The following is a 13,097-nucleotide window of genomic DNA, read 5'->3' on the forward strand; positions in this document are numbered from 1 at the left end:
AACAAGTGACTTTTCTGCTTCATATTAAACAGACTACGAATCAGAGCACATGCGTAGTAACGTCGTGTGATGCATACTCCGGATGAAACCTAAGCCTGCACGTTGACGTGGAAAGCAAATACAACACTATGTGGGTGTGTTGCTTCTGGAAACACACCGAAGACGCAACAGCAGCAGAATGCAGCATGCAGGCCACTATGATTTAGCACCATGTCAGCATGTGACTTTTTTTTTTCTCTTCTTTTTCGCTGTACGGAGAACAGACCTGCTTGGCTGGGCACTTTTTCCCCTCCTGAGTTGTCTGTCAGACAAAATCAGAGGAAGCAGGAGACTTTGTGCTTGAGGTTGAGTAAAATCTTAATGGGAACTAAGCGTGTTGCGGTGTAGAAAAACATGGATTTTTATCTTTTGAAGAAACATCATAGTATAATAAGTCTAGATAACAGGATTGGGTAATAGAGTTTATAGGAACTTTATCAGCATACAGCATCTGATACTGTTTATATATGGTGGTCAAATCTGATCATCATGCTGTCTTAGGTTTAACAGATGATGGTTGAGATGCCGGAACAGAAAGATCTTGAAATTGTGTCCTTATTACAGACTCAGTGTGAATCCCAGTATCCCTAATCACCCATTATTAATGGAGATATCTTAAAGGCGCAATAGGTGAGATTTTTAGTTTCTTACTTAGTAGGAACATGTTGTGGGGGAAAAAAAAACGTTTAAGGCATTTCCTCATGGCTTAAACAATTAGCGCAAGTGGATTAAGTGGCTGAGAAAAAAAGTGTTTGGATTTGGAAGGAGTGCTTGTGTTTGGAAAAACTCCAGAATCTAGTGATGGAGGTTTCATTAAAATGGGCAGAACTGGAAGGTGGGCCATCTTACCTAATGCACCCTTAACGTTGCAGTCTGTAGTTTTCACTTGTCTTTTAGACGAGGAATAAGTAAATGATTTCCAAAGATAATTAAAAAAAATATATATATACTGTGATTTACGACATTGCATGCACTGGGATTTGTTCTTTTTTTTGTTCCAAGCTTCTTTTTTTATGTTTTCTGGTCCATAAACAGCTGCTCACCTCTGGGATAACCCATATGTATTTTTCCACAGAGGAGTTTCAGTCAGCTGAAAGATTAGCAAAGACTTAGCACTATTTTCGTTGAAAATTCATGAAAGTGATTTCCCTTCTATGCACTAGAAGGCTCTAAATATGAAAAATGGCTCCTTTAATGGAGAAAACCAACTGACTGGTGAAACAAATACTCACGGTGCAGGCTGAGGGAGATGTTAATAGACCTCTCTTCAGTGAAGCCCTTGGCATTAGGGAACTTGGCACACTTGAGCATGGTGGCACTCGGTGCATCACCTACATGGATCCAGCACACAGTTTCCTCAGCATAGATGAAGTCCATAGCTGTGGTCTTGCGCGTGCTTACAGAGATGGGGTTGGCGCCATTCAGAGATGTGGCCTGGATGTTCTGCGAGTTGGCGATCAGGAGGTACGGGGGACGGTCCACGGGTTCTGGAATTCAAGAATGTCCGAGTCAACGTACAGTGAAAAGTCACAGCATGCCTCTGTGATCACGGGTCATCACACAAAACTTAAGTGAAGTTAAGTGTGGAGTGAAAGATAGCTTTTTGTGAAATGTACCATTCTTGGCTTTGCAAGAGCGGTTGTCTGGCTGAGGCAGGTATCCCTCCACGCAGCCGCAGGTGTAGGAGCCTTCTGTATTAGTGCAGGTCTGACTGCACGTCCCGTACACTGCACACTCGTTAAAATCTGTCGCAGAGAACGCACAGTGAATGACACGGCACACACAAACATTACATACCAGCAGAGACAACAGAACTGCTGAGGCTATGAGGTGATAAAAATATCTATAGACCAGTAACCAGACCAAATAACCAAATTAGCAAAACTTTCCAAACTGAAGTGGAAGTGAGTGTGTTTCTCCAAAATTAACCACAAACGATTTTATGTTGTTATTATTATCCATCTAATTCTGTTCCGCTTATTCTACACAGGGTCATGCAGAACCTGGAGTCTATCGCAGGGGACTTGGGGTAGGAGGTGGGGGTCAACCTGGATAAGGTGTTACTCTCTTGCAGAGCACAATCTCACACACCCAAAAACACACACCCATTCACACACTATGGACAATTTAGAGTTGTCAATCAGCTTACGACGCAGGTGTTTGGGACTGGGGAGGAAACTGGAGTACCTGGAAATCTGTGAAGCACTGCCCACACACACAGAGGCAGGAACGAAACACCACCAAACCCCAATGTGCTAACCACTAAGCCACTAAAAAAAAAAAAGAGTGCGTATGTAGGCTAGACTTTAAAAGGCGTTATTGAGAAAGTAAGTGGGTGTGGCAACATGTAAGCAAAATACTACAACAATTAAACAGTTAATCTGGGGCGGTGGTAGCTCAAGTGGTTAAGGCTCTGGGTTGTTGGCCGGAAGATCAGGATTCAAGCCCCATCACCGCCAAGCTGCCACTGCCAGGGCCTTGAGCAAGGCCCCGACCCTGCGCTCTGACCCCAGCCCCCAAACATGGGCTATGCGAAGAAAGAATTTCACTGTGCTGTAATGTATACGTGACAAATAAAGGCTCCTTAAGAAACAAATAATGAATGAAAAAATTCTTTCCATCTACTATGACAGTTTGTTCTGATAGTTAAGTGAACACCTGGAAGCCTCCTCACCTCTGCACACCTTGCCGTCCTCTCCGACTTCAAAGCCACTCCGGCAGTAACACTTGGGTCCAGAGGGGGTGATGGCGCAGCTGTCCTGACAGACCATAGCGGTGCAGTTATGCACAAACTCTGTAACACAAAACAGGAGAAAGGATGAGTTACAACTGGTACGCAATTTCACGCAAGTTTGCGGATTACGTGTAAGGTGAAAAACGATGATATAACATTGATATTGGGATAAATTAGAACACAATACACTTGAATCAGAAATGATCAGCAAAATGAAATGTTTTTAAATATTACATGCCATTTAAATAATACAAAAACTGATTAAATGATAAAATTGTAAAATGTATTTATTTATTTAAAAATGTATTTTTCCCTCCTTTGCAGCACAAAGAAAATTATGAAACATTTTTATAGATTTCAAAAAAATCCATATTGTCTGGCATTTAGCAAACCTATATATTGAATTAAAGAAAAAAGTTTTAATTATTTTATTTTATTTCATCACAATTTTTTCCATGTGTCAAATATTTCTTCTGCCAGTGTTAACAGCATAAGGTGGTAGAAATGTCTTCAAATATTTATAATGACATCATTCTGACATCACCCACCCCAACGGCAAACAAGTTCCATACTAATCATCATCTTAACAGGATTATTAATGAAAGAGAGCTTGTTAATAGCTGGGGTCATGTGAACTCAGAAGATCGCACATCAGCAGGTCTAATATGAGAGGTTTCGTAAAATATAAGCTGGCGTCTTGTCCACACTTTGATGTCAACCTGTAAAGTGGGGGAATTTAGATTTTATCTGGCAACCATATCTAACATTCAGGTTTATCTGCACTCCTGTAGTACACCCACCACTCTGGAACCAATTCAGAACCGAATGCTTTAAAATGTTTCTGACCTGACCACCCACGACACACACCCACAGAGAGAGTGAGTGGGGGGGGGGGGGGGAGAGAGAGAGAGAGAGAGAGAGAGGGGGATTGGTAAAGGTCGAACCCAAACCTTTATAATACTTTTTTAGATGTAGATGACAATGCATTTCATTACATTTCTTCTTCTTCAAAAAAGTCAAAGCAGTAGTCAAATAGTTGCAAGTACACTGATCAGGCATAACATTATGAACACCTGCCTAATATAGTGTAGGTCCCCTTTTGCTGCCAACATTGCCCTGACCCAAAAAGGCATGGACTCCACTAGATCCCTGAAGGTGTGCTGTGGTATCTGGCATCAAAATGTTAGCAGCAGATCCTTAAAGTCCTCCAAGTTGCGAGGTGGGGCCTCCACGGATCAGACTTGTTTGTCCAACACATCCCACAGATGCTGGATTGGATTGAGATCTGGGGAATTTGGAGGCCAAGTCAACACCTCAAACTTGGACCACTTTTGATAGATACGGACCACTGCAGACTGGGAACACCACACAAGAGCTGCAGTTTTGGAGATGCTCTGATCCAGTCGTCTAGCCATCACAATCTGGCCCTTGTCAAACTCATTTTTCCTGCTTCTAACACATCAACTTTGAGGACAAAATGTTCACTTGCTGCCTAATATATCCCACTCACTAACAGGTGCCATGATGAGGAGATAATCAGTGTTATTCACTTCACCTATCAGCGCTCATTATGTTATGGCTAATCAGTGTATATCATACTGTCCTCTTTGGGAAGTCAAATACCACCTTATGCATTTCTCAAACTTGTAATTTTTTTCTCCTAAACATGCCATTGTTTATGCCAGATTAAGTTTTTAAACCTGAATGTCATTGAGAAACAAGATAGTTAGTGGTCTGTTACCATTACCATCATTAAAACATAACCCACTGGACAAATGCCAGGAAGGAAGGAAGGATGCTAATGCCTTGTAGTATGGACATTTCTCCTCTGTATTTGTTAATCGACAAGACATTCCCGTGACGAAAAAAGGGAAAAAAAAACTCCCCGAAACAATACGATGAAGAAACCTTGAAAGGAACCAGACTCAGAGAAACCATTCTCATGTGGGTGATACCGGAGAGCGTGATTATAAATCATTTCTCTGCTGTAACTGTACCATAGAGTCAGAACGTGAAGTTGTGTAACCAGTGACTTATGAGAACAGGCATGAGAGTCATTTCTGGCTTCATTATAGCTTTAACCTGAAGTCTATTGTATCCAACTGGTTATTATCTGTTCAGTGATGGAGACTTGAGTAAAAAAAAAAACAACTATTCTTAGCGATTGCAGTGCATCCATAAAGCATCTACCGCTATCTTCATGGTTTCTATGTGGTAACATCCACAGTTAGCACATGCAGATCTTTAGGTTGTCCAGGTATACAAGAATGACTCTGTAAAAGACAAAAGTGATAGAGTGAGATAGGGTGTGTTCCCATCCAAAAAAAAAAAATAAAAAAAAAAAAGGGACCCAAACATCACCGCCACCCAAACATAGACAAGAAGTGTGTCCATCAACTTCAGATAGAGTGAAAACACAATGCACAAGCGTCAGTGCTTCATCAGTTACTGATAAAGCTCACATACTCATGAACAAGGAGAAAAAAAAAGTGTCTTCCTCCATCTCGCACTTACACCCACACACAGGGACAATAGGGGTCCTCATCATACAAAGCCCAAGGCCCATAGAGCAACAATAGCTCTTTTGTGGTGTGTGTGTCAAGCGAGGAGAATATGTGGCTAAACAGTACAGCCCGTAGCGAATCGATTCCTGCCCAACGTCCAAATCCCGGCCCGCTTTCCTCCTCGCCCTCAAAACACGCCCCCTCCACCGTACACATGCTATAAGAAGCGTGGCGTGTTACTCGTACAGAAATAAGCTCGCGCAGCTGTCGAGCGTGCGGTGGGGGGCTGCTAAAGACGTTAACCATGAAGTGGTCTTCCTGGGTTTAGCCGGAGGGATTCCTGCATGTGTAGCACTATTATGCTTTTTCCTTTCAAGGAATTACAAATAAATGGCCGAGCCATGACATACGATTTAAGAGCCCAGTTCTGCACAGGGACACATCAGCGTTTCCACGTGTCCCTCAAGGGCCGTGACAGAAGGTTATTGATTATTTTTTAACACATTATCGATTCTATTGATCAGCACCGGCAAACCTAGGCTCTGGCAATAGAATTAAGTGGTTTACACACTGCGGTCCGAATCAGAGTGCAAATGTGTTGGTCTGATTTCACCGCATTTGTGTTGATGGATCAGATTCTAATTTTATTTCTCACATACACAATCACACACGGTACGACACGAAGTGAAATGCTTTTCATGACGATATAAAAATAGCCAATTAACACTAAGGTAAAGAAGAAAGTACAATAAAGTACATTTAGGGCATATAGGGCAAACATGGAAATTCGCAGTAGAAAAATAAATACATCAAAAAAAGGTAGTATCTGAATATGGTGAGTCTATCTGAATGTGGTACAATGACTCATATTAATATGAACAAAGAATTGTGTTAGAGAGTACGAGTTGCGTTCACGTTCAGGGAAATTGTCTCTGGGTCAGTGCCGTGTCACGCGTCCTGGTCCTCATGACAGCTTTCACATTACCGCCTTCATGAGAAGCGTGTTGTGTTTCAGAATAAACTGCCAGTGGAGTTCCCTAAAAAGTTTTGCTTTTTTTTCCTGCAAGTGCTAGAATTATATCTGAACATGTCCAAAAGTCTGAGAGAAGCCTCTAGACGGTATCAGCATTCGAACCAGCAAATGACTTGTACCTCAGATGATAAGACTGATGATGGTGATGATCAAACTGATTGCTGGAGATCTTCAGAAAACGTTTGAAGAACAGCTGTCATTACCCGGAGCGACTCTGCGGGCTAATCGTTTGGTGTGTCATTAGAAAATTGGGGCTTGAATCATGATAATCTGTTGGTGCTCCTGAAGCCTTGCATTAAACCCTTAAATCTGTAATCAGCCTGCTTGTGTGAGGAGCATGGGAGGCACTTTGCAGGAGTCAACAGTTAGTGTGTGTGTGTACTACATTTTGACATTTCTCATAGCTGACATTTCTGTTAGCTTGCCTGTGCATGCAGTGTGTGTGTGTGTGTGTGTGTGTGTGTGTGTTTCTCCCCAAGAGAACGAGCAGGTGAAAGGAAGAGAAAGGGAAACTATTAGGATGTGTACGGGTGTAAGGTAGTAGAATACAGACTATAGCAGTTCTACAACAGAGCAACGTCAACAAATACTCTAACAGACATATGGCACCTTGTGCAAGTCTTCACCCCCCTAAGCGAATAAGCCAGACAGACTTGAATTTGTGCCATATTTTTGCCATGTTTTAATAATAGGTTTAATGGTGCTCTGTGGGAAGCCTGAGATGGGAGGAAAACTCTTGATTTCTGTCATATTCGAGGAATCGATTCGAAAGCAAACCTGCTGAAACCCCGAAGAACCCGGCTAGGAGTTCGTTGTGCATATAGGCGGTTCAGAGGGTGTGGTTCGTTTAAGACCAATCTGGGTCACTTGGTCACGTACGGCTCTGGAAAAGGAATTGTGCAGGTTGGAGTCTAGATGTTTCCAGGGACAGGTGAATATATTTTCAGATCACGACACCTCGTTCGACTCCATTCAGCTAGCTATACGATTTCTGATGGTAAACAATTTCTGGGTTTCACAGAGGGGGTGAATACTTATGCAATCACAACCAATTTCAGATTCAAGATATTTAATCCCAATCAAATCTATTTAATTTAGTAACACTGCGACAAAATGATCAAGGGGGGGTGGGAATATTTATGCAAAGCACCACAAACACACACAAAAAAAAATTAACAAGTACTGAGGCTGTTCGAGAAGCTGCTGCCAAATCAATAAACGTGCCATTATTCCTGCTTTCAGGGAAAAAAAAGAAAAGAAAAGGGAACAAAAACCCACACCCGCACTAGGCATAAGCAGGCTCATCCATCATTCCTGTACAAATATTGGGCTTTACAATCGTACAGATTGCACGAGCCGTTGCCCAGATTGATATCCTGTTGCCAGAGCTGTGAGCTGTTCTCAGATGAATTAGGAGAACTCCGTATTGCTATTGAGCTCCATGTTCGAGCGCTAATCACTCTGCTGCACGTATTTGCCTTTATCCGTGCGCCGTTTCGACTGAGGGAAGACGTGCTGAGCGTGAGCAAACAAATACCCCTAGCAGCTATACTCACGCTTACAAACAACAGTGTGCATGCACGTACACGCACACTTCATAGCAGAGACACCCCAACGAATCATATAGCCTTGAGGAGTGTCTTATAAACGATGTTAGCTTGTGGCATATTAAAGCTAGCATAACGTTAGCCAGCTTGGACCCGTGAAACCTTCACAGCAGGTTTGTACAAATACTGATCGACAAAAGTCTGTCACGTGATAAACACTCCTCTTTTGCTGTTCTCATGGTTATATTTAGGCTGCTAATCTAGCATGTCCTGACACGCGGCCTCTTGCTAGCCCTGTTAGTCATTTAATGAAAAATATAGTTTTACAAATTTGCAAAAGTATTCACCGCACCAATTTAAAAATAAATGAATTAATTTATTAAATATTTAATAAAATAAAATAAAATAAAATAAAATAAAATAAAATAAAATAAAATAAGTGTGGACAATACCATCTGGAACGGAAATTGACAATCTAAATTTTTTGTTTGTTCCCACTTTGACATTTTGGAGTATTTAGATTACAGCAGAAACTATAAAATATATATATATATATATATATATATATATTAAAAAAATCAATATAGTTTGCAAAATTATTCACAAATAAACCGTAAGGTTTGTGATAAGTGAATAAGTATTCATCATTCCTGTTGCTGTGAAACCCTCCAAAAGCCATCAGAAGTCAGATCACTAACTAACTGGAGTTCACTTCATGTGTAATTAAAGAATCACATGATCACTATATAAATACACATGTTCCTGGAAGGCTGAGGAGTTCTGTACTTAAACAAACAGTATCATGAAATCTGGGACAAAGTTCTGGAAATCAGGGATCAGGGTTTGTTTATAAAGCAGTAACTCATAGACCCACTGTTATATCAGTGATTCAAAATCTAAAGAACATTTACAAGCATGACACTAGATGAGAACTGTGCACAAATAATGACTCTGTTAAAAAGAGCGTGAGTCAGAAAAGCAACCATGAGACCAAGCGTAGCTTTCAACATGATACTATCACCACCATGCTTCACAGCAAGATCTTCAGGATGATAAGCAGTGTTGGGTTTCTGTACCAAATGCACCACTTTTTGCCAAAGTTCACCTTTTGGTCTCATTCGAACAGAGGACATGTGTTTGCTTTTTGCAAAGTTTGGGATTGATTTTCATGAAACAAGTCATGATTGAAACCTATCCAGACCTCTGACCTGAACTTGTTTTGATGGCTCTTTGTGATGCTGTGTGCTCGGATATGTTCTCCGTGGCCTGTAAGTTATTTAAACTGAGATCACATGACACTAATTACACACAGGTCGACTGGCGGCTTTCTGAAACAATAGTTTCCCACCAGCCCCCCAGACAGGTCAGGATTTTGTTCAGAATCGTGATGTATAATCCTAATTAGGTCCATTTTAGCATTTACAAATACTACACACTTTTCCCAGATCAGGATTCACATTCATCTTTTGAACTGAGAGATGAATTTAAAGTCTTCCATGCCTTTACAGGGGATTCTAGCATCAGGCTGATTTCTATCCCTACTTATAAACGTCTCAGTAAATGTAAGATTTACTGACGGGCAGATTTATAGCACTGTTTTAATATTCCAGCTTTTCCGCCTCTCCCTGTTTTCCCCCTCGCTCCCATTGTCAGCTCTCACCTGAGAAACGACAGAGCATGACCTTAGCAAGAGAGAAAGAGAGGGGAAAAAAACAAAACAAAACAAAACAAAAAAACGTTGCATAACCCGAGCTGCACTTGCGAAACGAACGGCTTTCCTGTAAATCCAGATGCACGAAATGGGCCAAGCGGAAAACACGCACAGGCGAGTGTCTTTCAGAGGAAGGTCCTGATGGCGATACTGGAAGTGTTTACCGCAAAGGTCAAAAGCCTCAAATAGTGTGCGTCTAGTGGCCTTTAATGGCATTACAGAGATACAAAAGCAGGATCTCTCCATGCGTAAACACATCTGTAATGGAATATTCCGGAAAACATTCAGGTCACACAGGAACACAATGTAACTCGGTGGCAAGGAATAAACATCCGTAATTCAACAAGCTGGAACAAATTTTACAACAACGTGCAACAGCTGCTCCACGGCAAATTAGTAGTCAGAGGAAAAGTCCAGAAGTCAGCTGGCAGTGTCTTTAAATATTTGCTGTACATTTCTGTGCATCGCTTGTTAAATTGGCAGGGCACGGTGATCCAGGAGGTGGGTGGCTGAACCAGAATAGCGCAGGACTTTGGACGCAAACATGAGCTTCGAGCAGTAAGAGAACACACGGCGTGGGTGCAACTCAGTACAGAACGAAATGTGACTTCTTTTTCTTTTTAATGGCCTACACCAATGATAGAAACGAATGTACATAATCTTTAATATCAGGTCATGTCACAATTTTTTTTTTTTCTTCAAGAGAAAAAATCAAGAGAAGTGCATCGGCCATGAAAGACATTTTACTGCTGGACAAGTCATGAATCTTGAATATAAAATAGTAATTTAATTGGCTTTTTGCTGTTATGCTATTGATTGTGGGAAGTCATTATGGTAGGAACAGTCCAGTTATATTCCTTTTCTTTATTTTTTTATTTTTTAAATAAATAAAACTATTTTTTAGGCCTTGATTTTTATTTAATATCTTCAAAAAGAAATCTATTGTAAATAATTTAATAACCTAATTTAATAATCTAGTTCATGTTTAATTTAAAGAAATTACAAATTAAGTAAATAAATTAAATTAAAAAAAAACAAAAACAAATAATTTAATATGAATAAATAAGCAAAAATGAATAAAAATAATGAAATCAATTAAAATAAATTAGCTCTGAAAATGAACACCTAGTCAGTTGTTTCTTCACAATTTGAAACTATTTGGATCTAAAAATTGAATAAGATGATATCAGGGTATCCATTATATTTCAGAAAATTGCATTGTCATGATATCGTTACTCTAATGTTTTATCTGCAAGACAGTTCAGTTAGTTAGTGGCTTCTACTGTAGCTAGGAGCAGAAAGAATGTTGTACGTGTTATACGTTTTCAAATCACTCCAAAAATAAATAAATAAATAACCAACCAAACAAACAAATAAATAAATAAATATGCTGCAGTTTTATTATTAACTCATTTATGAATGAAATTTTTTACCAGAGAAAGCGGAAAGGGAGAGAGATTAACTCGGAAAGGGATTAACTCGGAATTTTATCAGGATCTGATGATAAGTATGGACGTGGTTCAGGGTGGACTTTCCTTTAAGTAATATTCTTAATGAATATCTGGTATCACTGCTAAGAAGGGACTGTAATAATATTATTCGATCCACACAGACTCCATCAAGGCCAGAATGTATTGAGCGACTGAGCGCCAGCTTCTTCGCAGCCTGGGGCCACCTTCTACTTTTTATTTATTTATTTATTCTGCTTTTTTTTTTTTTTTTTAAACAGCAGCAGAGCAATAAACCTCTGGGGAACTCTGTGTACCACCCCTGACTCCTATTAGTGCAGGGGATTTGATTGGAGTCGGCTGTCTGCGGGGCTGGTCTGAGCAGCGGCCTGTGATAATGCAGGCAGCTCATTAGAAGCACTGATGGAGGTGCTGAGAGATTTTTAAGTTCTTTATGAGCTTGAGACAGCCGAATCTCAGGGTCATTCTGAGATAAATAAGTGTGTGTGCGTGTGTGTGGGAGTGAATAAATGAGCAGTTACCCAGACAGTGATGGCCTTCGTCACGTCCGTCTACGCAGTCCGAGATGCCGTTACACACCTTGCTGAGGTGGATACACACGTCCGTGCCCCGACATTCAAACTCGTTAGGTGGGCACTGGGACACGTGGCTTTGGTGACCTGCAAAACATAAAATTTTATTTTACACCACAGAGCTGCTGAATATTCCATTGTCTTCTGTTTCTAAAAGGCAAATCCCATGTATATCAATCTTCTAGATAAGTTCTAGTTCTCATTCTACCCTCAGCTGCTATTTAACAAATCATTATAAGGAAAGGAAAGTAAGGAAAGTTTTTGTTGATTTTTGTTTAACATGTATGGAAGGAGTCTCCAGTGTCAGTGTGCTTAGTAACAGGATTGAAGGTTTTGTGCTTTCTGGTTTTCTTTTCAACGTTAAAAGACAAAAATTGTGGGGAGGGAGAGATAAAGAGAGAGAGGGAGACAGAGACAAAGAGAGAGAGAGAGAGAGAGAGAGAGAGAAAGGCAGAGAGACAGAGAGAGAGAGACAGAGAGAGAGAGACAGAGAGAGAGAGACAGAGAGAGAGAGAGACAGACAGACAGAGAGATGGAAATATAAGCAGTCACTTGGCTAGAGAAGCACTTTTGGGGCTGTGTGGTGTCGTGAGTCACACTTTCCACATAACACACACTCTCGCATTCACCACTTCACAAACGTGTGAGGTAAAGTGGTGGAGGTGAGAGCGTTCCGCGTGAACGTGAGAGGGTAAAGAGGTCAGTGAGAGTGCTGATAGTGTGATACAAGACGTACGGTTAAAAATAATGGATTAAGAACTTGTTTGTGGATGAGGTTCAGAATCAGACCCCGGTGTGCCAGAAAACACGGACATGTAACATCCGCTTGCCGTTAATTTCCTCTGGTCCACACAAGAGCGTGAGACACACTGAGTCGCAGAAAATCCGTTAGGATCATCATTAACATTTTAGGCAGATTTTATGTTTATTCCATGGTGTCAATCGCATGCAGTAAACTTAGCGTTATTAAAAAAAAAACAAGCAAAAAAAAAAAATTAAAGTTTCATTTAATTTCTGGATATATCCCTAACCCTGGATCACGAGAATTATTGTAAAAATCAGCAAATAAATTCAATCAACCAACCAACGAGTAAATGAAAAAATAAATAAATAAATAAATTAATTAATTAATAAATAAAAGCTGCACCAACATAATACAAAGATGATATGACAAATAAAAAAAGGATAAAAATAAGGATTTTTTTTTGTTAAATATATTTTTATAAAATATTTTACATATATTTTTTATAATACATTTAAGAAAAAAATACTTTTTGAATTGATTGTACAAATAAAATTAAAAATATATATATATTTTACATTAAGATATGGCAAAATGATTCAACTGTCCTTTTTTTTGTATTAGACTTTTTTTTAAACTGAAAGTAGTGACTATAAAATGGCCACTGTCTGGACAGATCATATGAATTAACCGTAACCTCTTAACCGTAACTATGGGCAGCAACATCCGTATTTGCTTACGTTTGA

General features: G+C 40.0%; 1 protein-coding gene across 2 annotated transcripts in view; it reads right to left on the reverse strand.

Moving 5' to 3' along the window:
- The window catches only part of lrp1ab (low density lipoprotein receptor-related protein 1Ab), a 130,665-nt gene that overhangs the window by 77,821 nt on the left and 39,747 nt on the right, over positions 1-13,097 (reverse strand). For both annotated transcript variants that reach the window (XM_058410521.1, XM_058410522.1), the window contains exons 3-6: positions 11,559-11,696; positions 2,714-2,833; positions 1,656-1,784; positions 1,272-1,526 (exon numbers count right to left, since the gene is read on the reverse strand). In XM_058410521.1, the coding sequence (XP_058266504.1) occupies positions 1,272-1,526; positions 1,656-1,784; positions 2,714-2,833; positions 11,559-11,696 (642 nt within the window). The remainder of the gene's footprint in view (positions 1-1,271; positions 1,527-1,655; positions 1,785-2,713; positions 2,834-11,558; positions 11,697-13,097) is intronic.

The sequence above is a fragment of the Hemibagrus wyckioides genome, linkage group LG15 (assembly GCF_019097595.1).
Source record: "Hemibagrus wyckioides isolate EC202008001 linkage group LG15, SWU_Hwy_1.0, whole genome shotgun sequence".
NCBI classification, from domain to species: domain Eukaryota; kingdom Metazoa; phylum Chordata; class Actinopteri; order Siluriformes; family Bagridae; genus Hemibagrus; species Hemibagrus wyckioides.